The sequence below is a fragment of the Coptis chinensis genome, chromosome 6 (assembly GCF_015680905.1).
Source record: "Coptis chinensis isolate HL-2020 chromosome 6, ASM1568090v1, whole genome shotgun sequence".
NCBI classification, from domain to species: domain Eukaryota; kingdom Viridiplantae; phylum Streptophyta; class Magnoliopsida; order Ranunculales; family Ranunculaceae; genus Coptis; species Coptis chinensis.
This window is the reverse complement of record NC_141461.1, coordinates 47,530,628-47,551,800: the sequence shown is the minus strand read 5'-3', so window position 1 is coordinate 47,551,800 and position 21,173 is coordinate 47,530,628. Positions and strand designations below refer to the sequence as shown.

The 21,173-nt window shown below is 36.1% G+C and overlaps 4 protein-coding genes across 4 annotated transcripts; 2 read left to right on the top strand and 2 right to left on the bottom strand.

Annotated features, from left to right (window-relative positions):
• Nucleotides 1-570: 570 nt before the first annotated feature.
• LOC147493313 (uncharacterized) lies at nt 571-1,017 on the bottom strand. Its single transcript, XM_086567817.1, has one exon. The coding sequence runs from the start codon at nt 1,015-1,017 to the stop codon at nt 571-573; it is 447 nt and encodes a 148-aa protein (XP_086423943.1).
• Nucleotides 1,018-3,114: 2,097 nt separating this feature from the next.
• Nucleotides 3,115-3,537, bottom strand: LOC147493312 (uncharacterized). Its single transcript, XM_086567816.1, has one exon. The coding sequence runs from the start codon at nt 3,535-3,537 to the stop codon at nt 3,115-3,117; it is 423 nt and encodes a 140-aa protein (XP_086423942.1).
• Nucleotides 3,538-18,295: 14,758 nt separating this feature from the next.
• Nucleotides 18,296-18,742, top strand: LOC147493311 (uncharacterized). The gene has a single exon (XM_086567815.1). The coding sequence runs from the start codon at nt 18,296-18,298 to the stop codon at nt 18,740-18,742; it is 447 nt and encodes a 148-aa protein (XP_086423941.1).
• A 279-nt stretch (nt 18,743-19,021) lies between these two features.
• Nucleotides 19,022-20,613, top strand: LOC147493310 (uncharacterized). The gene is made up of 2 exons (XM_086567814.1): nt 19,022-19,159; nt 19,687-20,613. The coding sequence occupies exons 1-2, from the start codon at nt 19,022-19,024 to the stop codon at nt 20,611-20,613; spliced, it is 1,065 nt and encodes a 354-aa protein (XP_086423940.1).
• Nucleotides 20,614-21,173: the final 560 nt, after the last annotated feature.

Below are 21,173 nucleotides of genomic sequence, written 5' to 3'. Positions count from 1 at the left end.
GGTGGTACATCACCACCTGATTGTAGCCCATGGAGGCGTCCATAAACGAAAAGAACTTATACTCCGCAGTTCGGTCCACCAATTCATCTATCCGCGGCATTGGATAATAATCCTTTGGACATTCGCTGTTGACATCCGTGAAATCCACGCACATTCTTACTTTCCCATTCATCTTAGGTACTACTACCACGTTCGACAACCATTCAGTGAACTTGCATTCGCGGATGATTCCAGCATCTTTCAACTTCTTCACCTCCTCTCGAATTCCTTGTGCATACTGAGGCCTCATTCTCCTCATTTTCTATGGACTGGGCGGGCCCCTTCTCGCATATAAAACCTGTGGCACGCGAAGTCTGGATCCAACCCTTCCAAGTCCTCGATCGTCCATGCAAATACATCGCTCTTCTCAGTTAACAAGGCAATCAATTTCTCTTTCCAACCTTCAGAACAACTTGGCCCTACGTTCACAAACTTCTCCTCCTCTGCTACCCCGATGTTCACAACCTCAATCTCGTCCATTGTCTTTCCCCCGATAAGCGGTCTCTTCTCTATGGCCGCAATCTGTAATTGCTATGCTAGCTTGTCTCCTATCCCCGATGCCTCTTTGTCAGTGACGCGGCCCATACCCCTCACTGTCACCTGGTGGATGTTCTGTGCCGCGACCTGATCGCCCCTTATCTCGTACATTCCTCTATTCATCGGGAAACGGATCACTTGGTAATAGGTAGACGTAAATGCCTTCATCTCATGAATCCATTTTCTTCCTAAGATCGCATTGTATTGTGAGTTAGTATCCACTACCATGAACCAAGTGAAAATGGTCATCGGCCCCACGGTCACCGGCAGCACTAGTTCCCCAAATGGCTCCGTCATGCTGCCGTTAAATCCGAACAAGTTAGTCTGAGGGGGCTTCATCTGCTCTCTTCCTATGCCCATTTCTTCCATCGCACTCTGAAATAGCAGATCCACTGAACTCCCACAGTCTATCAGCACCTTTTTCACCATGTAATTTCCCATCGCTATGGTAATTACCAGCGCGTCTTCATGAGGCGAGCTTACCGACTCCAGATCCTTTAGAGTGAATTTTATCATGTCATTCCCTTTGTTGCCCCCTAGTACCGGTCGTGGACTACTCACCACTTCATTTATCTGTTACAGACTGGCTGTCCCCCTCACCTTATCTCGATGTACATTTTTTCCCAGCATTTCACCACTGAAAATAACATTTATCGTGCCCAGGATTCTGACCGCGGCAGGTACCCTTTCGATCGACTGAACTTCATTGACATGTTCCTTTAGCTGTCCTCGCCGAATCATTATCTCCACCAACCAATGTAAAGCAAAACACTCATTAGTAGCATGATTCCTGACCTGATGGTATGCACAAAATGGCTTTCCCTCTATCTCCTTAGGCAAGCTCTGCGGTTCTTCGTAATGCCGATGTCCCTTGATCAGGGGCAGGATTTCCTCCAACGGCTTGTTCAGTGGAGTCAAGTCTATCTCGCGGTAAGGTTTCCTCTCCCTGTACTCCGTTCGGGCTTGGTCCCTGCCCTATCCGCTCTCTATGTCTCCCCTCTGTAGGCCCTTCCGTCCTGTGCCGCGGCCCTATCTCTACCCCTCTAATCCTCCGCGGCCACAATGTGCACTAACTTCTCGAGTTTCTTGTGCTCCTTACTATTTCTCCGCAAAATGTCCTCGTATCAAATATACCTTTCTACCTTCAAGTACAAAGCATGCAAGGTGGTAACTTCAATCTTTGATACTGATTCATGCACCCTGGTTCCCTACTTCAGTCCATATTAGAATGCTATGACAGCAGTGCGCTCGTCCAAACTCTCCACCCTCAGTGTCTCTTTCTTGAATCTGCACAAGAAGTCTCTGAGTGTCTCTACTACCCTCTTCTTCTAGTAGATGAAGTGAGTCACAGAAGCTTGCTCTAACTCCTCGAACCTCTAGATACTCCGTGATGCCAACCGATAATACCAGTCGAATGCTCCCCCTTTCAGACTGACAGGGAACATCATGCAACGGAGGCCATCATACTTCGCCTTTTGCCACAGCGGCATCTGCTGCCGAAAGTGATGCAAATGGTCCGCTGTATCTCTTTTCCCGTCGTACCTTCAAACCGCAGCTGTGTGAACCTTTTGGGTACCTCCGAATTCCAAACCGAGTCAGCAAGTGGATTCTGATTTAGGTTGTCCACCACCTTCTTGGCCGCGCCGTGTTTCTCCTTTTCCACCGCGTGGTTGGCTTCTCTGTCTTTTTTTATTATGGCCTGCACCATTTCCATGGTAATGCCTCCTGCATGGTTCACCCCGGCTACCTGACGAAGTTCCTCGCTTTGCACTTCCACTTCACTACCCGCAGGTACTGCGGTATCCGCTCCTCCCTTACTGTCTTCTCTTTCTCTTCTCAACTCCTCATTTTCTTCCCTAAGTCTACCTACCTCCTCCTGAAGCAACCTAGTCGCCTCAGGCACCGAATCTTCGTCTTCCTCTTCCCCCACCTCTATGTTTTCCACACTTGCCATTTCGTTCTGAAGGGCATCCTCCCTCATCAGCCTTCCTCGGCCTCGTCCTCTACCTCTTCCTCTCTTAACTGGAGCCATGTTTCACAACTTCCCCTTCTTCCCAAATCGTGGACCTACCTCATCCCCACAGACGGCGCCAAATGTATGAACAAGAATACACACCACTAAGATCCTATGTCTTGGTCTCTCTCTCTTTCTTCTTTTTTCTCTCTATTTCCCCCTCCCTTTTTTTCTCTCCTTACTGTTCCCTTTTATATCGCCATCCCCTCTCTCTCGTCCCTTGATCTTTTCCTAATCCTCTGGTCCACCTCCACACACCTGTCCCTTTAGGGTTCCGCAGCTCGGCTTCGGTACTCCCCATCCCTTTTCCCTTACGTTGCCTCTTCTTTGACTCTGACCACTCAATTCTCACATGCTTTTGTACAGCCTGACCACTTTTATAGAGTCGTGACCTCGATCCATTATTTCGCGTCTCCCTTTTCTTATACTACTTTGGGACAACGGACATGCCACCTCAGTACTCCAAAAAGGGGTTGATACAATAATAACTCTGAACATTTTCCTCCTCATCTCAATAGACGTGATCACATCCAAGCAATACCACTTGGCTTCTCCACCTTGTTTATGGCGTTGATGGCTCTCAAGGAATCTAATTCAACCTCAACTTCCTTATACCCTTCTTGTATACATCTACCTAGACATACCTCTAAAGCCTTGAGTTCTTGGAATAGCATAGACTTCATCCCTCCACTTCCACTGAAGCACCCCAGAACTCTTCCTTCTTTGTTCCTCATCATTCCTCCATGTCCTGGTCCTCTACTGTTTAATGCTCCATCCGTATTTACTTTGACTCTATCATCGAGTGGAGGCTTCCATGAGCATTCGGTGATTCTCTGTTGCTTGAGTTGCACATGTATTTTGAGTCTCCTCATCAAGTCTCTAGAATTGTTAGTGTCCTTGATGTCAGGATTCAGAACTTGCAAATAATTATTGAGATCGCACATCATTTTCCTGAATACTTTGACTACTGATTTGGACGACTGCTAGAATCTTTTCGCATACCTCTCTTTCAATATGTTGGATTGGACGACTGCTGGAATCTTCGCGCATCATTTAGAATGTTGATCTGTTTGTTGATTTCAATAGATCTGGATATCTGAAAGAGGTTGTTAAAAGAGGCTATAAATATTAGCTGTCAAGGTAGCATGCCCCTATAAATTAGATATTTATGTACATATATATGTATATATTGCGAACAATACATTCTTTTAAATTTCATATGGGTAGTACAAATTTTAAAAGTTTGTTTATGAAAAATTTAATTCAAATCATAATCTATTTGCTCAATTATATAAAGGTTTTAATTAACACTTAATTTGTTAAAAATCGTCTTAAATTTAGAATGATTTTTGAAAAGCCTTAATTAATACATTTAAAATAACGGTATAATACATTACTTTGAATGTTCTTGAAATAAAGGTAGAAACTTTAATTGAATTTAAATTTTATGGAAAGGTTTAATTACCATTTTTTGTAATTGACTAACAATGTTATTAGAACGTTTTAGTTACCATTTAGTTCCAACACAAGTTTTAGTAACGAAAACAACAAAAACAAATGTGGCTACTATGAATCTAAGAATAAATTTAAAAACATCCCAAAATGATATGATTATATATACAATGTGAAAAAGATATGATTTTAAGAGTGAACCGTCACACAAATAAATGTCATTGAAGACCTTTTCGAGAAATTGACAACAATTAAAACACCTAGAAGCACAATAATCCATAATAAAACAAAGACAATGGAAAGCATTAAGAGTACAATCAGAGTCAAGCTCATTGTCTTGATTGTTGTTTTTGCTCTAATGTTCAACCAACAACTTACAAAGTGTTCCTACGTCCCAAAAGAAGATTGTTGCCCTGCATAATGATACAATCAACTGGCTTGATTGTATTATGTCTTTATGTTGTACATTTTTATTTAGGACTGGAGACTATGTTCCTCTGTTTTTTTCAGTGCGAAAAAATAATAATGTAACTAACACGAAAGACTTATTTAGATAGATCTTATACACGTATTTTTTCCTCTAGCGAGATAATTTTATCACACCAACTTACATTAGATTATATTTGAAATGTCAACAACCGCAATTTACAAGCGTCTAATGAAACATGCAAAAAGTTTGTGTTTAACATAAAGCAAATTAATTACCTTGATATCCACTAGAAATTGCTCGAGACTTTGTTATCATACGCTTGGAGAAAAAATAAATAATTCCTAATAACATGTACTAGGCAAACTAATTATCTCTGTTCTAATGATCGTAAAGATCTCGTATCTTAAAGCCTCGCATGTTATTGCTCGACTGTGAAATTATTAGGGTTGCTTAGTTTTTTTATGGCCCCACCCATTTTTTCATTTTTTTTTTTGTTAAGTACATTTAATGAAGGAAAAAGGCCGTTAATTTTGACACTTGAAGAAGGGAGAATCCCTTTGTTAGCTTTGACCGAGAATGAACACGGAGTTCTAAAAAAAAAAGCTTCAAGAAGGATATAAAAAACTCAATCTCCAAACATATTTTTTATATCCATAGTCTCAATTCCAATGAGCTGATTGACGCCAATCTCTTCAAGTCATTAGTAAAGAAGAAGCTTTCTCATACAGTTCGTTGAATCGAATTTCGATTTTAGTTGATTCATTTCGTTGGTTTCTTTACTTATTTGGACTAATGATTTTGTATTTATAAATTTACAAAATTATTTTGTTATTTCCACATTGCTTATACAATTAATGGTTAAATTGTTATTCCAATTCTTATATTTGTTACACCTATTTCACAAGATGAAGTTACATCCATGATATTTATTTTGCAATATTTATTTTGATAAGAATATTAATGATGGGTGGCTTTGAAAGATAAGTTTGTTTAATAGAAACAAAGTGCAAAATTTGTAGTGTTTGCATTGTATATGGTTTCCTACACAACGTCATGTTTAGAGCACAATTGAATCTACAAAAGCTTCCTCATATAAAAACCCCCAACGAATTTCCAAAACCTTAAAACAAAATCATCAAAAGTCAAAGATGGAATTTGATGAGAAAAAAAAAATGTGGTGTTGGACCTTCATCTTTGAAAGGGAGTAAGACGCGTAGAAATCTCCTTTGATAACTTTCTATGTTTTTGTTCGAGAGCAAAGACAAAATGAATGTATTATGTATAACAAAAACATATTTAACATTAAGACAAAATGATTGCATCATTATATTATATCATGACACCTAGAAGCGGAATAATCCATATTAAAACAAAAACAATGGAAAGCATTAAGAGTACCATCAGAATCATGCTCATTGTCTTGGTTGTTGTTTTCGCACCAATGTTCAACCAACAACTTACGAAGTGTTGCTACGTCCCAAAGAAAGATTGTTGCCTTGTATAATGATACAGTCAACTGGCTTGATGGTATTATGTCCTTATATTGTACATTTTTATTTGGGACTGGAGACTATGTTCCTCTGTTTTATTCAGTACAATAAAATAATAAAGTAAATAACACGAAAGACTTATTTAGATAGATCATATACACGTCTTTTTCCCTCTAGCGACATAATTTTATCAAACCAAGTTACATTAGATTATATTTGAAATGTATACTACCGCAATTCACAAGCGTCAAATAAAACATGCTAAAAAGTTTGTGTTTAACATAAACTAAATTACCTTGTTATCCACTAAAAATTGTTCGAGACTTCATTGCGATATGTTTGGCAAAAAAAATACATAATTCTTTAAGAAAATATACTATGCAAACCAATTATCTATGTTGTAATGATTGTAAAAATCTCGTATTTTAAAGTCTCGCATGTTATTGCTCAATTGTGAAATTATTAGGGTAGCTTAGTTTTCTAGTGGCCCCTCCCATTTTTTTCATTTTTTTTATTTGTTAAGTACATTTAATGAAGGAATAATGCTGTTAATTTTAACACTTCAAGAAGGGAGAATCCATTTGTTAGTTTTGATGGAGAATGAACAAGGAGATCTAAAAAACTCTATTCAGTAGAGTTTGTTAGAATAGAAATAGAGGAAGAGTAGGAGATGAGGAAAATATGTTTGATTTGTGAAGGGAATGGGAGAAACATATCCGCTGATTTTGGGTTTAATTTTTGAAAAGAATGTGAAAATGACCTATCTACCCCTATCAATTTGTTTTGATATTTAGAATGTTTATCTATTTTTTAATTTCAATAAATCTAGATGCTTGAAAGAAGTTGTTAAGATAGGCTATAAATATAAGCTATCGAGGTAGCATTCCCCTATAAATTAGATATCTATGTACATACATATGTATATATTGCAAACAATACATTCTTTTAAATTTCATATGGGTAGTGCAAATTTTATAAGTTTTTAAGAGAAAATTAGTTCAAATCTTAATCTATTTCCTCAATTATAAAAATATTTTAATTAGCACTTAATTCGTTAAATATCATCTTAAATTTAGAATGATTTTTGGGAAGCTTTAATTAATGCATTTAAAATAACGGTATAAATACCTTACTTTTATTATTCTTGAAATAAAGTTCGAAACTTTAATTGAATTTAAATTATTTGAAATGATTTAATTACCATTTTTTTTAATTGACTTGCAATATTATTAGAACATTTTAGTTACCATTTAGTTCCAACACAAGTTTTAGTAACAAAAGCAACAAAAACAAATATTGTTGTTATCAATCTAAGAATAAATTTAGAAACTTCCCAAAATGATATGATTATATATACAATGAGAAAAAGATATGATTTTAAGAGTGAACCGTCACACAAATACATGCCATTGAAAACCTTTCCCAGAAATTGACAACAATAAAAACACCTAGAAGCATAATAATCCGTATTAAAACAAAGACAATGGAAATCATTAACAGTACAATCAGAATCATGTTCATTGTCTTTGTTGTTGTATTCGCCCCAATGTTCAACCAACAACTTACGAAGTGTTGCTATGTCCCAAAGGAAGATTGTTGCCCTGTACAATGATACAATCAACTGGCTTGATTGTATTATGTCCTTATATTGTACATTTTTATTTAAGACTGGAGACAATGTTCCTCTATTTTATTTAGTGCAAAAAAATAATATTGTAACTAACACGAAAGACTTATTTAGATAGATCTTATACGCATCTTTTTTCCTCTAGCGAATAATTTTATCACACCAAGTTACATTAGATTATATTTAAAATGTCTACCACCACAATTCACAAACGTCATATGAAACATGCGAAAAAGTTTGTTTTGAACATAAAGCAAATTGCCTTGTTATCTACTAGAAATTGCTCGAGACTTCGTTACGATATGCTTGGAAAAAAAATACATAATTCCCTAATAACATGTACTATGCAAACCAATTATCTATGTTCTAATGATCGTAAAAATCTCGTATGTTAAAGCTTCCCATGTTATTGCTAGACTGTGAAATTTTTAGGGTTGCTTAGTTTTTTGGTGACCCCACCCATTTTTTTCATTTTTTTTATTTGTTAAGTATATTTAATGAAGGAATAAGGCCGTTAATTTTGAGACTTGAAGAATTGAGAATCCTTTGTTAGCTTTGACGGAGAATGAACAAGGAGATCTAAAAAAAACAAGCTTCAAGAAGGATATAAAAACTTAATCTCCAAAAAGATTTTTTATATCTGTAGTCTCAATCCCAATGAGCTGATTGACGACAATCTCTTGAAGCCATTAGTGAAGAAGAAACTTTCTCATCTAGTTCGTTGAATCGAATTTCGATTTTAGTTGATTCATTTAGTTGGTTGCTTTACTTATTCAGACTAATGATTTTGTATTTATAAATTTACAAAATTATTTTGTTACTTCCACATTGCTTATAAAATTAATGGTTAAATTGTTATTCCAATTCTTATATTTGTTACACCTATTTCACAAGGTGAAGTTACATTCGCGATATTTATTTTGTAATATTTATTTTGATAAGAGTATTAATGACGGGTGGCTTTGAAAGACAAGTTTATTTAATAGAAACAAAGTGCAAAATTTGTAGTTTTTGCATTGTATATGATTTCCTATACAATGCCATGTTTAGAGAAAAATTGAATCTATAGAAGCTTCCTCAAATATAAACCCCAATGAATTTCCAAAACCTTAAAACAAGACCATCAAAAGTCAAAGATGGAATTTGATGATAAAAAAAAATTTGCTATTGGACCTTCATCTTTGAAAGGGAGTAGGACGGCTAGAAATCTCTTTTGATAGCTTTCTTTTTTTTTTGTTAGAGAAGGAAGAGAAAACAAATGTATTATGTATAATAGCCACAATGGATATGTGGAAAAAGTAAAAACTATGTTTTCTGATAAGTGTAGAAAGAGAGGGAGATGAAGAATGGGTTTTTATATATATATATATACATTCAGTTAAGTTTGTTAGAATGGAAATAGAAGAAGAGGAGAAGATGAGAAATAAACGATTGGTTTGTTAAGGGAATGGAAGAATCATATCCACTGATTTTAATTTCAATTTTAGAACAAAAATGTAAAAATGACATGTTTACCCTTATCCATTTGTTTTGTTATTTAGAAATTTGATTTGTTTGTTGATTTCAATAGATCTGAATGGTTGAAAGAGGTTTTTAAGATAGGTTATAAATATAAGTTGTCAAGGTAGCATGCCCCTATAAATTAGTTATTTATGTACATACATATGTATATATTGCAAACAATGCATTCTTTTAAATTTCATATTGGTAGTGCAAATTTTATAAGTTTTTATGAGAAAATTAGTTCAAATCTTATATTTATATATTTATATATATATATATATATATATATATATATATATATATATATATATATATATATATATACATTCAGTTAAGTTTGTTAGAATGGAAATAGAGGAAGAGGAGGAGATGAGAAATAAACGATTGGTTTGTTAAGGGAATGGAAGAATCATATCCACTGATTTTAATTTCAATTTTTGAACAAAAATGTAAAAATGACATGTTTACCCCTATCCATTTGTTTTGTTATTTTGAAATTTGATTTGTTTGTTGATTTCAATAGATCTGGATGGTTGAAAGAGGTTTTTAAGATAGGCTATAAATATAAGCTGTCAAGGTAGCATGCCCCTATAAATTAGATATTTATGTACATACATATGTATATATTGTAAACAATGCATTCTTTTAAATTTCAAATTGGTAGTGCAAATTTTATAAGTTTTTATGAGAAAATTAGTTCAAATCTTAATCTATTTGCTCAATTATAGAAATGTTTTAATTAGCACATAATTTGTTAAATATCGTCTTAAATTTAGAATGATTTTAGGAAAGCCTTAATTAATATATTTAAAATAACAGTATAAATACCTTACTTTGAATATTCTTGAAATAAAGGTAAAAACTTTAATTGAATTTAAATTTTTTGAAAAGATTTAATTACCATTTTTTTTAATTGACTTGCAATATTATTTAAACATTTTAGTTACCATATAAATCCAACACAAGTTTTAGTAATGAAAACAACAAAAACAAATGTTGCTGTTATGAATCTAAGAATAAATTTAAAAGCATCCCAAAATGATATGATTATATATACAATGTGAAAAAGATATGATTTTAAAAGTTAACCGTCACACAAATACATGCTATTGAAGACCTTTACGAGAAATTGACAACAATTAAAACACCTAGAAGCGGAGTAATCCATATTATAACAAAGACAATGGAAAGCATTAAGAGTACAATCAGAGTCATGTTCATTGTCTTGGTTGTTGTTTTCGCTCTAATGTTCAACCAACAACTTACGAAGTGTTGTTACGTCGTAAAGGAAGATTGTTGCCCTGTATAATGATACAATCAACTGGCTTAATTATATTATGTCCTTATATTGCAAGTTTTTATTTAGGACTGGAGACTATGTTCCTTTGTTTTATTCAGTGTGAAAAAATAATAATCTAGCTAACACGAAAGACTTATTTAAGTAGATTTTATACACGTATTTTTTCCTCTAGCCAGATAAATTTATCACACCAAGTTACATTAGATTATATTTGAAATGTCTACAACCTCAATTCACAGGTTTCAAATGAAACATGCTAAAAAGTTTGTGTTTAACATAAAGCAAATTGCGTTGTTATCCACTGGAAATTGCTCGAGACTTCGTGACGATACACTTGGAAAAAAAATACATAATTCCCTAGTAACATGTACTACGCAAATTAATTATCTCAGTTCTAATGATCGTAAAAATCTCGTATCTTAAAGCCTCGAATATTATTGCTCGACTGTGAAATTATTAGGGTTGCTTAGTTTTTTTGGTGGCCCCAACCTATTTTTTTCATTTTTTTATTTGTTAAGTACATTTAATGAAGGAATAAGGGCGTTAATTTTAACACTTCAAGAAGGGAGAATCCCTTTGTCAACTTTGACAGAGAATGAACAAGAAGATCTAAAACAACAAACTTTAAGAAGGATATAATTAAAAACTCAATCTCCAAAGAAATATTTTATATCCGTAGTCTCAATCCCAATGAGCTGATAGACGACAATCTCTTCAAGCCATTATTGAAGAAGAAGCTTTCTCATCCAGTTTGTTGAATCGAATTTCGATTTTAGTTGTTTCATTTAGTTGGTTGTTTTACTTATTCGGACTAATGATTTTGTATTTATAAATTTACAAAATTATTTTGTTCTTTCCCCATTGCTTATACAATTAATGGTTAAATTGTTATTCCAATTCTAATATTTGTTTCACCTATTTCACAAGGTGAAGTTACATTTGCGATATTTATTTTGCAATATTTATTTGGATATGAATATTAATGATGGGTGGCTTTGAAAAACAAGCTTGTTTAATATAAACAAAGTGCAAAATTTGTAGTTTTTGCATTGTATATGGTTTCCTATACAAAGCCATGTTTAGAGCAAAATTGAATCTACTGAAGCTTCCTCAAATATAAACACCAATGAATTTCAAAAACCTTAAAACAAGACCATCAAAAGTCAAAGATGGAATTTGATGATTAAAAAAAATATGGTGTTGGACCTTCATCTTTGAAAGGCAGTATGGCGGGTAGAAATCTCCTTTGATTGCTTTCTTTGTTTTTGTTAGAGAGGGAAGACATAACCAATGTTTTATGTATAACAACCAAGATGGATATGTGGAAAAAGTAAAACTATATGTTTTCCTCGATAACGCAGAAAAGAGAACTAAACTAAGAATGGGGTTTATTATATATATATATATATATATATATATATATATATATATATATATATATATATATTATTGTTCGAATGGAAATAGAGGAAGAGGAGGAGATGAGGAATAAACGATTGGTTTGTGAAGGGAATGGGAGAAACATATCCACTGATTTTGGGTTCAATTTTAAAAAGGAATGTGAAAATGATCTGTTTACCCCTATCTATTTGTTATGTTATTTAGAAATTTGATTTGTTTGTAGATTTCAATAGATTTGGATGGTTGAAAGAGGTTTTTAAGATAGGCTATAATTATAAGCTGTCATGGTAGCATGCCCCTATCAATTAGATATTTATGTACATACATATGGATATATTGCAAATAATACATTCTTTTAAATTTTCGTTTTTATGAGAAAATTAGTTCAAATCTTAATCAATTTTCTTAATTATAAATTTTTTTAATTAGCACTTAATTTGTTAAATATCGTCTTAAATTAAGAATGATTTTAGGAAAGCCTTAATTAATATATTTAAAATAACGATATAAATACCATACTTTGAATATTCCTAAAAGAAAGGAAGAAACTTTAATTGAATTTAAATTTTTTGAAAAGGTTTAAATACCATTTTTTTTAATTAACTTGCAATAATTAGAACGTTTTAGTTACCACATAATTCCAACACAAGTTTTAGTAACGAAAACAACAAAAACAAATGTTTCTGTTATGAATATAAGAATAAATTTAGAAACATCACAAAATGATATGATTATATATACAATGTGAAAAAGATATGATTTTAAGAGTGAACCGTCACACAAATACATGCCATTAAAGACCTTTACGAGGAATTGACAATAATTAAAACACCTAGAAGCGGAATAATCCATATTAAAACAAAGACAATGGAAAGAATTAAGAGTACAATCACAGTCATGCTCATTGTCTTGGTTGTTGTTTTCGCTCCAATGTTCAACCAACAACTTACAAAGTGTTGCTACGTCGTAAAGGAAGATTGTTGCCCTATATAATGATACAATCAACTGGCTTGATTGTATTATGTCCTTATATTGTACATTTTTATTTAGGACTGGAGACTATGTTCCTCTGTTTTATTCAGTGCGAAAAAATAATAATGTAACTAACATGAAAGACTTATTTGGATAGATCTTATACAAATCTTTTTTTCTCTAGTGAGATAATTTTACCACACCAAGTTACATTATATTATATTTGAAATGTCTATGACCTCAATTCACAAGCGTCAAATGAAACATGCTAAAAAGTTTATGTTTAACATAAAACAAATTCCTTGTTATCCACTAGAAATTGCTCGATACTTCGTTACGATACGCTTGGAAAAAAAATACATAATTCCCTAATAACATGTACTATGCAAACCAATTATCTATGTTCTAATGATCATAAAAATCTCGAATCTTAAAGCCTCGCATGTAATTGCACGACTGTGAAATTATTCTGGTTGCTTAGTTTTTTGGTGGCCCCACCCATTTTTTCATTTTTTTTAATTTGTTAAGTACATTTAATGAAGGAATAAGACTGTTAATTTAGACACTTGAAGAAGGGAGAATCCCTTTGTTAGCTTTGACGGAGAATGAACAAGGAGATCTTAAAAAAACAAGCTTCAAGAAGGATATAAAAACTCAATCTCCAAACAAATGTTTTATATCCGTAGTCTCAATCCCACTGAGTTGATTGACGATAATCTCTTGGAGCCATTAGTGAAGAAGAAGCTTTCTCATCCAGTTTGTTTAATCGTATTTCAATTTTAGTTGATTCATTTAGTTGGTTGCTTTACTTATTCGGACTAGTGATTTTTTATTTATAAATTTACAAAATTATTTTGTTCTTTCCCCATTTCTTATACAATTAATGGTTAAATTGTTATTCCAATTCTTATATTTGTTACACCTATTTTCACAAGGTGAAGTTACATTCATGATATTTATTTTGCAATATTTATTTGGATATGATTATTAATGATGGATGGCTTTGAAAGACAAGTTTGTTTAATAGAAACAAAGTGTAAAATTTGTAGTTTTTGCATTGTATATGGTTTCCTATACAAAGCCATGTTTAGTGCAAAATTGAATCTATATAAGCTTCCTCAGATATAAACCCCAATGAATTTGCAAAACCTTAAAACAAGACCATCAAAAGTCAAAGATGGAATTTGATGATAAAAAAAAAATCTGGTGTTGGACCTTCACCTTTGAAAGGGAGTAGGACTGGTAGACATCTCCTTTGATAGCTTTCTTTGTTTTTGTTAGAGAGGGAAGACAAAACGAATGTATTTTGTATAACAACCAAGATGGATATATGGAAAAAGTAAAAACTATATTTTTTGATAAGGGCAGAAAGAGAGGAAAGCCTTGATTTGAATATTCTTGAAATAAAGGTAGAAACTGTAATTGAATTTAATTTTTTTGAAAAGTTTTAATTACAATTTTTTTTAATTGACTTGCAATATTATTAGAACGTTTTAGTTACCACATAATTCCAACACAAGTTTTAGTAACGAAAACAACAAAAACAAATGTTGCTATTATGAATCTAAGAATAAATTTAGAAACTTCCTAGAATGATATGATTATATATACAATGTGAAAAAGATATGATTTTAAGAGTGAACCGTCACACAAATACATGCCATTGAAGACCTTTACGAGAAATTGACAACAATTAAAACACCTAGAAAGCATAATAATCCATATTATAACAAAGACAATGGAAAGCATTAAGAGTACAATCAGAGTCATACTCATTGTCTTGGTTGTTGTTGTCGCTCCAACGATCAACCAACAACTTACGAAGTGTTGCTACGTCGTAAAGGAAGATTGTTGCCCTGTATAATGATACAATCAACTGGCTTGATTGTATTATGTCCTTATATTGTACATTTTTATTTTGGACTGGAGACTATGTTCCTCTGTTTTATTTAGTGCGAAAAAATAATAATGTAACTAACACGAAAAACTTATTTAGATAGATCTTATACACATCTTTTTTCCTCTAGCGAGATAATTTTATCACACCTAGTCACATTAGATTATATTTGAAATGTCTACGACCTCAATTCACAAGCGTCAAATGAAACATGCTAAAAAGTTTGTGTTTAACATAAAGCAAATTGCCTTCTTATCCACTAGAAATTGCTCGAGACTTTGTTACGATACGCTTGAAAAAAAAATACATAATTCCCTAATAACATGTACTATGCAAACCAATTATCTTTGTTTTAATGATCGTAAAAATCTAGTATCTTAAAGCCTCGCATGTTATTGCTCGACTGTGAAATTATTTGGGTTGCTTTGGTTTTTGGTGGCCCCACCCATTTTTTTCATTTTTTTTATTTGTTACGTACATTTAATGAAGGAATAAGACCGTTAATTTAGACACTTGAAGAAAGGAGAATCCCTTTGTTAGCTTTGACGGAAAATGAACAAGGAGATCTAAAAAAAAACAAGCTTCAAGAAGGATATAAAAACTCAATCTCCGAACAGATCTTTTATATCCGTAGTCTCAATCCCAATGAGTTGATTGACGACAATCTTTTGAAACCATTAGTGAAGAAGAAGCTTTCTCATCCAGTTCGTTGAATCGTATTTCGATTTTAGTTGATTCATTTAGTTGGTTGCTTTACTTATTCGGACTAATGATTTTGTATTTATAAATTTACAAAATTATTTTGTTCTTTTCCCATTGCTTATACAATTAAAGGTTAAATTGTTATTCCAATTCTTATATTTGTTACACCTATTTTCACAAGGTGAAGTTACATTCGTGATATTTATTTTGCAATATTTATTTAGATATGAATATTAATGATGGGTGGCTTTGAAAGACAAGTTTGTTTAATAGAAATAAAGTGCAAAATTTGTAGTTTTTGCATTGTATATGGTTTCCTATACAAAGCCATGTTTAGAGCAAAATTGAATCTACAGAAGCTTCGTCAAATATAAACCCCAATGAATTTTGAAAACCTTAAAACAAGACCATCAAAAGTCAAAGATGGAATTTGATGATAAAAAAAAGTATGGTGTTGTTCCAGCAGGCGTCAGGGTCTGGGCGAGCCCGTGGAGTGGGGTGAGCCCTCCACAGATGAGAGATGTGCGAGACACATGGGGCAAAGAAATTTGACTTCATCATACTGCACCGCTAACCTAGGCATGCTGCATTACCTAGCCGAGGTAGTGGAGTGACCTAATGAGGTGTAGAAAGCTTCAGGGGTGTAAACTTCAAGAGTGCGCTAAAGAGAGGGCAAAGGACTGACCAAAGACATGAAAAGTTACATGTGGAGATACTATGCAAGTTAAACAAGTAGATAAAGTTTAAAGATAAAAAACTAACATGCACACTGAGCAAAATCAAACATCATAGTTGTAGTGGCCCAATGAAGAGATGTGGACTAGGTCAATAGGAGAAGGAATAGGAGGTAACATAATAGGGGAAGGCGAGAAGCATTGTATCTTGGCCGTGGAACCCTAAACCGCAGATGTGGCAGGGGTACGACAGCAAGAGGGACTGAAAGATGGAAGGACAGATGGACGAGTCAGATGAAGTGGAGAAGGGATATTGTAGTGAACCAATAAAGAGAAGGGGACTAAGTCAACAGTGAGAAGGAAGGGGATGTAGCCTAATATGGGAAGACGGGGAGTATGGGATCATGACCGCGGAACCCTAAACTGCGGACGTGGCATAGGTACAGCAACAAAAGGGACAGAAGGATGGAAGGACAGATGGACGAGCTAGATGGAGAGAAGAAAGGGAGGCCACACAGTGAGAGGAAGAAAAAGAAGAGGGGGAAAAGAAAGAAGAGAAAGAGAGGTACTAGTTTAGAGAGGGAAAGTTCTTCGGTACTCATTGTATTTCTTATTCTTAGGTTTTAGGTTTATACATTTGGCGCCGTTTGTGGGGAAAGATAAAAGCAAGTTAGAAATAACACCTAAGAAACAGGTAGGTAGACCGAAGAGGGTGGCGGTGCAGGAACCGATGCCAGAGGCGGTGATTGATGAAGAAGGAGACTGAAGAGAGGAGTAGGAAATAGAAGAGACGCGGCTTATGAGAGAAGAGATCGGGAGGTTAAAAGAGGAGAATGATGAGTTGAGAAGAGAAAAGGAAAGGGAAGAGGAAGAAGCAGGCGGAGAGGCAAGTGAGGACTCGAAGAGGAAGAGGATGGGCCGAATCTCATTGAAAATCCAGTGACCGGCTTGACAATCGAACAGGTGCAAGAGATGATAAAAAATGATAGGGAAGCGAACCGGCAGCAGATGAAGGGTTGTGGGGGAGCCGCTAGTCAAGTGATGGCCCGACTAAACCGCAACCCATTAGCGGACGACATCTGGGCTTCGGAGGTCCCAAAGCATTTCAACCAGCCTAGGTTCGAGAGGTACGATGGTAAAGGAGACCCAGCGGATCACATCTTTCATTTTCGACAGCAGATGCCCTTATGGCAAGAGTCTCGATATGACGGGCTGCGGTGTATGATGTTCCTGGCTAGTCTAAAAGGAGGGGCGTCAGACTGGTATTACCAGTTACCAGCGGGAAGCATAAGAAATTTCCAAGAATTGGAATAGGCATTTATAGATCACTTCATACACCAGAAAAAGCGTGTGGTGGATATTGCGGCACTATTCAATGTTCGACAAAGATCAGCGGAGTCAGTGAAGGAATACCGCTATCGATTCAAAGCCAAGACATTGAAGGTCAAAAATCTGGATGAGAGAACAGCAGTGATCGCATTTGAAAGATGGCTGCGGCCAGGAACAGGAGTACACCAATTGGTGGCGAAGAACAAGATTGCAACCTTGCATGAACTATATCCGCGAGTGGAAAAATATATCAGATATGAGGACAGTATGTAGAAGGAGTCTAAGAGGTCAGGGAAAGCAGTGCTATAGTTGGAGAAAGACAGGAAACAAAAAAGGCGGGCGAATCGAAAAGGAAAGCAGTGGGTACTGTGGATACCCACCAAGGGCAGAGAGAAGCTGGGAGGGGATTTAAAGGGAAAATAGAGAAAGGAAGCCATATCGCTAGATAGAAGTGACACCGCTGAATAGACCCCTGAGCAAAATATTGTCGTTGATTAAGAACCTGCAGAGATATGGATGGCTGCGGAACACCCCAGGAGAACTATCTAATAAACCTTTCTGCGCCTATCACCAGATACGTAATCATGAGACCAATGACTGTTATGCACTAAAGTGGATGGTTTAACGATTGGTGGAAAAATTGAGGATGAGAGAGTTTGTAAAGGGAGCACAGAATGAGGAGCGTATGCCGCGCTAAGATCGTTTACTAGGAACTATTAATTTGATTTTCAGTGGAGAGGTAGTAAGTCATAATGCTCATAAAGACAGGCTGACAAGAACAGCGAGCATCCAACAGATCAATGATGGGACAGACTGACCACGACTAAGAGTAGGGGTAGCGGAGGACCGAGACAGGATCGTCTTTAGCAGTGTGGACTTATAGGCTGTGGATTCTCCCCATGAAGATGCGTTGGTCATCACAGTAGCAATGGGCAACTACATGGTGAAGAAGGTGTTGATAGATTGTGGTAGTGCAGTGGACTTTTTGTTTAAAGGAGCTTTGGAAGAAATGGGGATTGATCATAGGCAATTGAGGCCTCCAAAGACTAATTTATACGGGTTCAATGGGAGCATGACGGAGCCTATGAGAGAACTCTTACTGCCTATAACCACAGGTCTAGTGACAGTATTTGCGCGGTTTATGCTGGTAGATTCTTCTTTTCAATACAACATAATTTTAGGGAGGCAGTGGATTCATGAAATGAAGGTCGTCCCGTCAACATACTATCAAGTGATACGGTTTCCCACCCCGATGGGTATGTATGAAGTTCACGGAGATCAGGTGACTGCCAAGAACAGTCACAGGGGTATAGTGAAACGGTTGATCTGCGGACCGGAAGAAGAGAACTTTAACCCTAGGAAGAGGCAGGCATAACAATTATAGTATGCCATAGTGGAGGGGGAGGAGGAGGCAGTTGTTGGTCCGATGACACTGGACGAGATTGAAGTAGTGAATATTGGAGAAAGAGAGGAAGAGAGGTTCACCGCGGTAGTGTCTAGTTTGCCGGAGGAATGGAAAAGTAAGTTAATACAATTCTTGTCAGAAAACAAAGACGTGTTTGCATGGTCAATTGAGGATGTTACGGGATTAGACCCGGAGTTCGTGTGTCATCGGCTACACATGAAAGAGGATGCCAAGCCGGTGATGTAAAGGATGCAGAGCATTAGACCGAAGTATGTGGAGGGCATTCGCAAGGAGGTTGCGCGATTGAAAGTAGCTGGAATAATACGAGAAGTGGAGTTTATAGATTGGTTGTCCAATATGGTCGCGGTACCCAAAAAGAATGACAAGGTGCGTATGTGCATCGATTTTACAGATGTGAATGTAGAGTCCCGAAAGATAGATATCCCATGCCGGGGGTGGATGAATTGGTGGATAGGACAGCAGGATTCAAAATATTTTCGTAAATGGATGCATCTATGGGGTATAACCAGGTCGCGATGTACGGACCGGACCAGGAGAAGACATCATTTGTTGTAGAAGGCGACACGTATTAGTATACCAAGATGCCATTTGGATTAAAGAATGCTGGAGCCAGTTTCCAGTGTCTAGGGGAGAAAATGTTTGAAAGCAAGATTCGAAGGGATTGAAATTTACATAGATGACATGGTGGAGAAAAGCATGTCGGAGGAGGAGCATTTATAGGGATTAAGAGAGACATTTGGGATACTGCAAAAGTATAATTTGAAGCTGAACCAGGAGAAATGCACATTCAGAATGACCACAGGAAAGTTCTTGGGATACATTGTTACTCAACGGGGAATAGAGACTAATCTGAAACAGATAAGAGCTCTAGTAGAGATGCTGTATCACCGCAGAATGTCAAGGAAGTGCAGCGGTTGGCGGGTAAGGTTGCGACTTTGAGTATGTTCATTTCCAAATCATCTGATAAATGTATACCGGTGTATCGGTTACTGAGAAGCACCCCAGATTTCTTGTGGACGTTAGAATGGGAGGAGGTGTTTCAAGAGTTGAAGAGGTATTTAGGTAAGGCTCCCTTGCTATCTCGGCCAGAACAGGGGGATAAGTTGTACTTGTATTTGGGGGCCACCGAATACGCAGTTAGTTTCGTTCTTGTCCGGCTAGTCGATAGAATAGAGAAGTCGGTATATTTTCAAAGCAAAATGTTATTGGATGCAGAGACGCAGTATAGTAGATTTGAGAGGAATGCCCTTTCATTAATCTTCTCGGCTCTAAAGTTGAAACCTTACTTCGAGTCACACTCGGTGGTGGTGGTGGCTAACTTGCCTCTCAAACAAGCTTTAAGAATAGAGAAGTCAAGGAAAATGTTGAAATGGGCAATGATGCTTAGTTCATACGAGATACAATATCATATAAGAACCGCGGAGAAGGCGCAGGTGGTAGTGGAGTTTCTGGCTGAGTTCCCTACAAAAGATCCCACTTGGGGCAAAGAGATGGTCATGGAACTAGAGAGGGAGGGGGAGCCCGACCTACTAGACCTTTGGGATAAGAGGAATGGGTGGAGAGTATTCACAGATGGATCCGCCATGGATGCATGCAGTGGCATAGGAGTTGTGTTGGTCACGCCTAAGAATAACCGAATAGAACAGATCATGAAACTAGGGTTCGCAGCATTAAGTAACGAAGCAGAGTATGAAGCAGTGATAGCGGGATTGAGAATGGTCGAGGACTTGGGGGTGAAGGAATTGACTGTGTATTCCGACTCTAATCTAGTGGTGTGTCAGGCTAACGAGGGATTCGCTACGATGTCCGTGAATGGCTAGGTATTTGAAGGTGTTGCACAAAAGGTCCAACAAGTTTGTGAAACTCAAATTTGTACACTTGGGGTGTGGGGAGAATAGACATGCGAACGCCATGGTGTACGTGGCTGCGACCATACCTGGGTCTGAGGAAAGAACGATCATGGTAGGAAGACTAGAGAAGCCAAGCACAAAGGAGGTGATAGAGGTGTGTCAGATTACAGAAGAAGAAGGGGGATGGATGGACCCCATTAAACATTTTTTAGAGGGAAAGGAGGTGGACGATAAGAAAGAAAGAAGAAGGCTGGAACAAGCTTCTCAGAGATACGTTTTGTTGGAAGGTGAGCTGTACCGAAAGAACTTTAATGGGCCATTGTTGAAATGCCTAGGGATGCGGCTAGCCTTAGAGGTGCTTGTAGAATTACACGAAGGGGACTGTGGGAGTCATTCTGCTAGGAGAACTACGACACACCGATTATTGACATAGGGCTATTTCTGGCGTAACATGAAACGGAATGCAGTGGAATTCGCCAAGAAGTGTGACTAGTGTCAAAGATTTTCACAGCTGATATTCGCACCCGCAG

Coding starts and splice junctions, on each gene's coding strand:
- LOC147493313 (XM_086567817.1), bottom strand. CDS start 1,017: ATGGGAAATTACATGGTGAAAAAGGTGCTGATAGACTGTGGGAGTTCA.
- LOC147493312 (XM_086567816.1), bottom strand. CDS start 3,537: ATGATGTGCGATCTCAATAATTATTTGCAAGTTCTGAATCCTGACATC.
- LOC147493311 (XM_086567815.1), top strand. CDS start 18,296: ATGGGCAACTACATGGTGAAGAAGGTGTTGATAGATTGTGGTAGTGCA.
- LOC147493310 (XM_086567814.1), top strand. CDS start 19,022: ATGCAGAGCATTAGACCGAAGTATGTGGAGGGCATTCGCAAGGAGGTT. Junction 19,160..19,686: donor TACCCAAAAAGAATGACAAG/GTGCGTATGTGC, acceptor GTATCACCGCAG/AATGTCAAGGAAGTGCAGCG.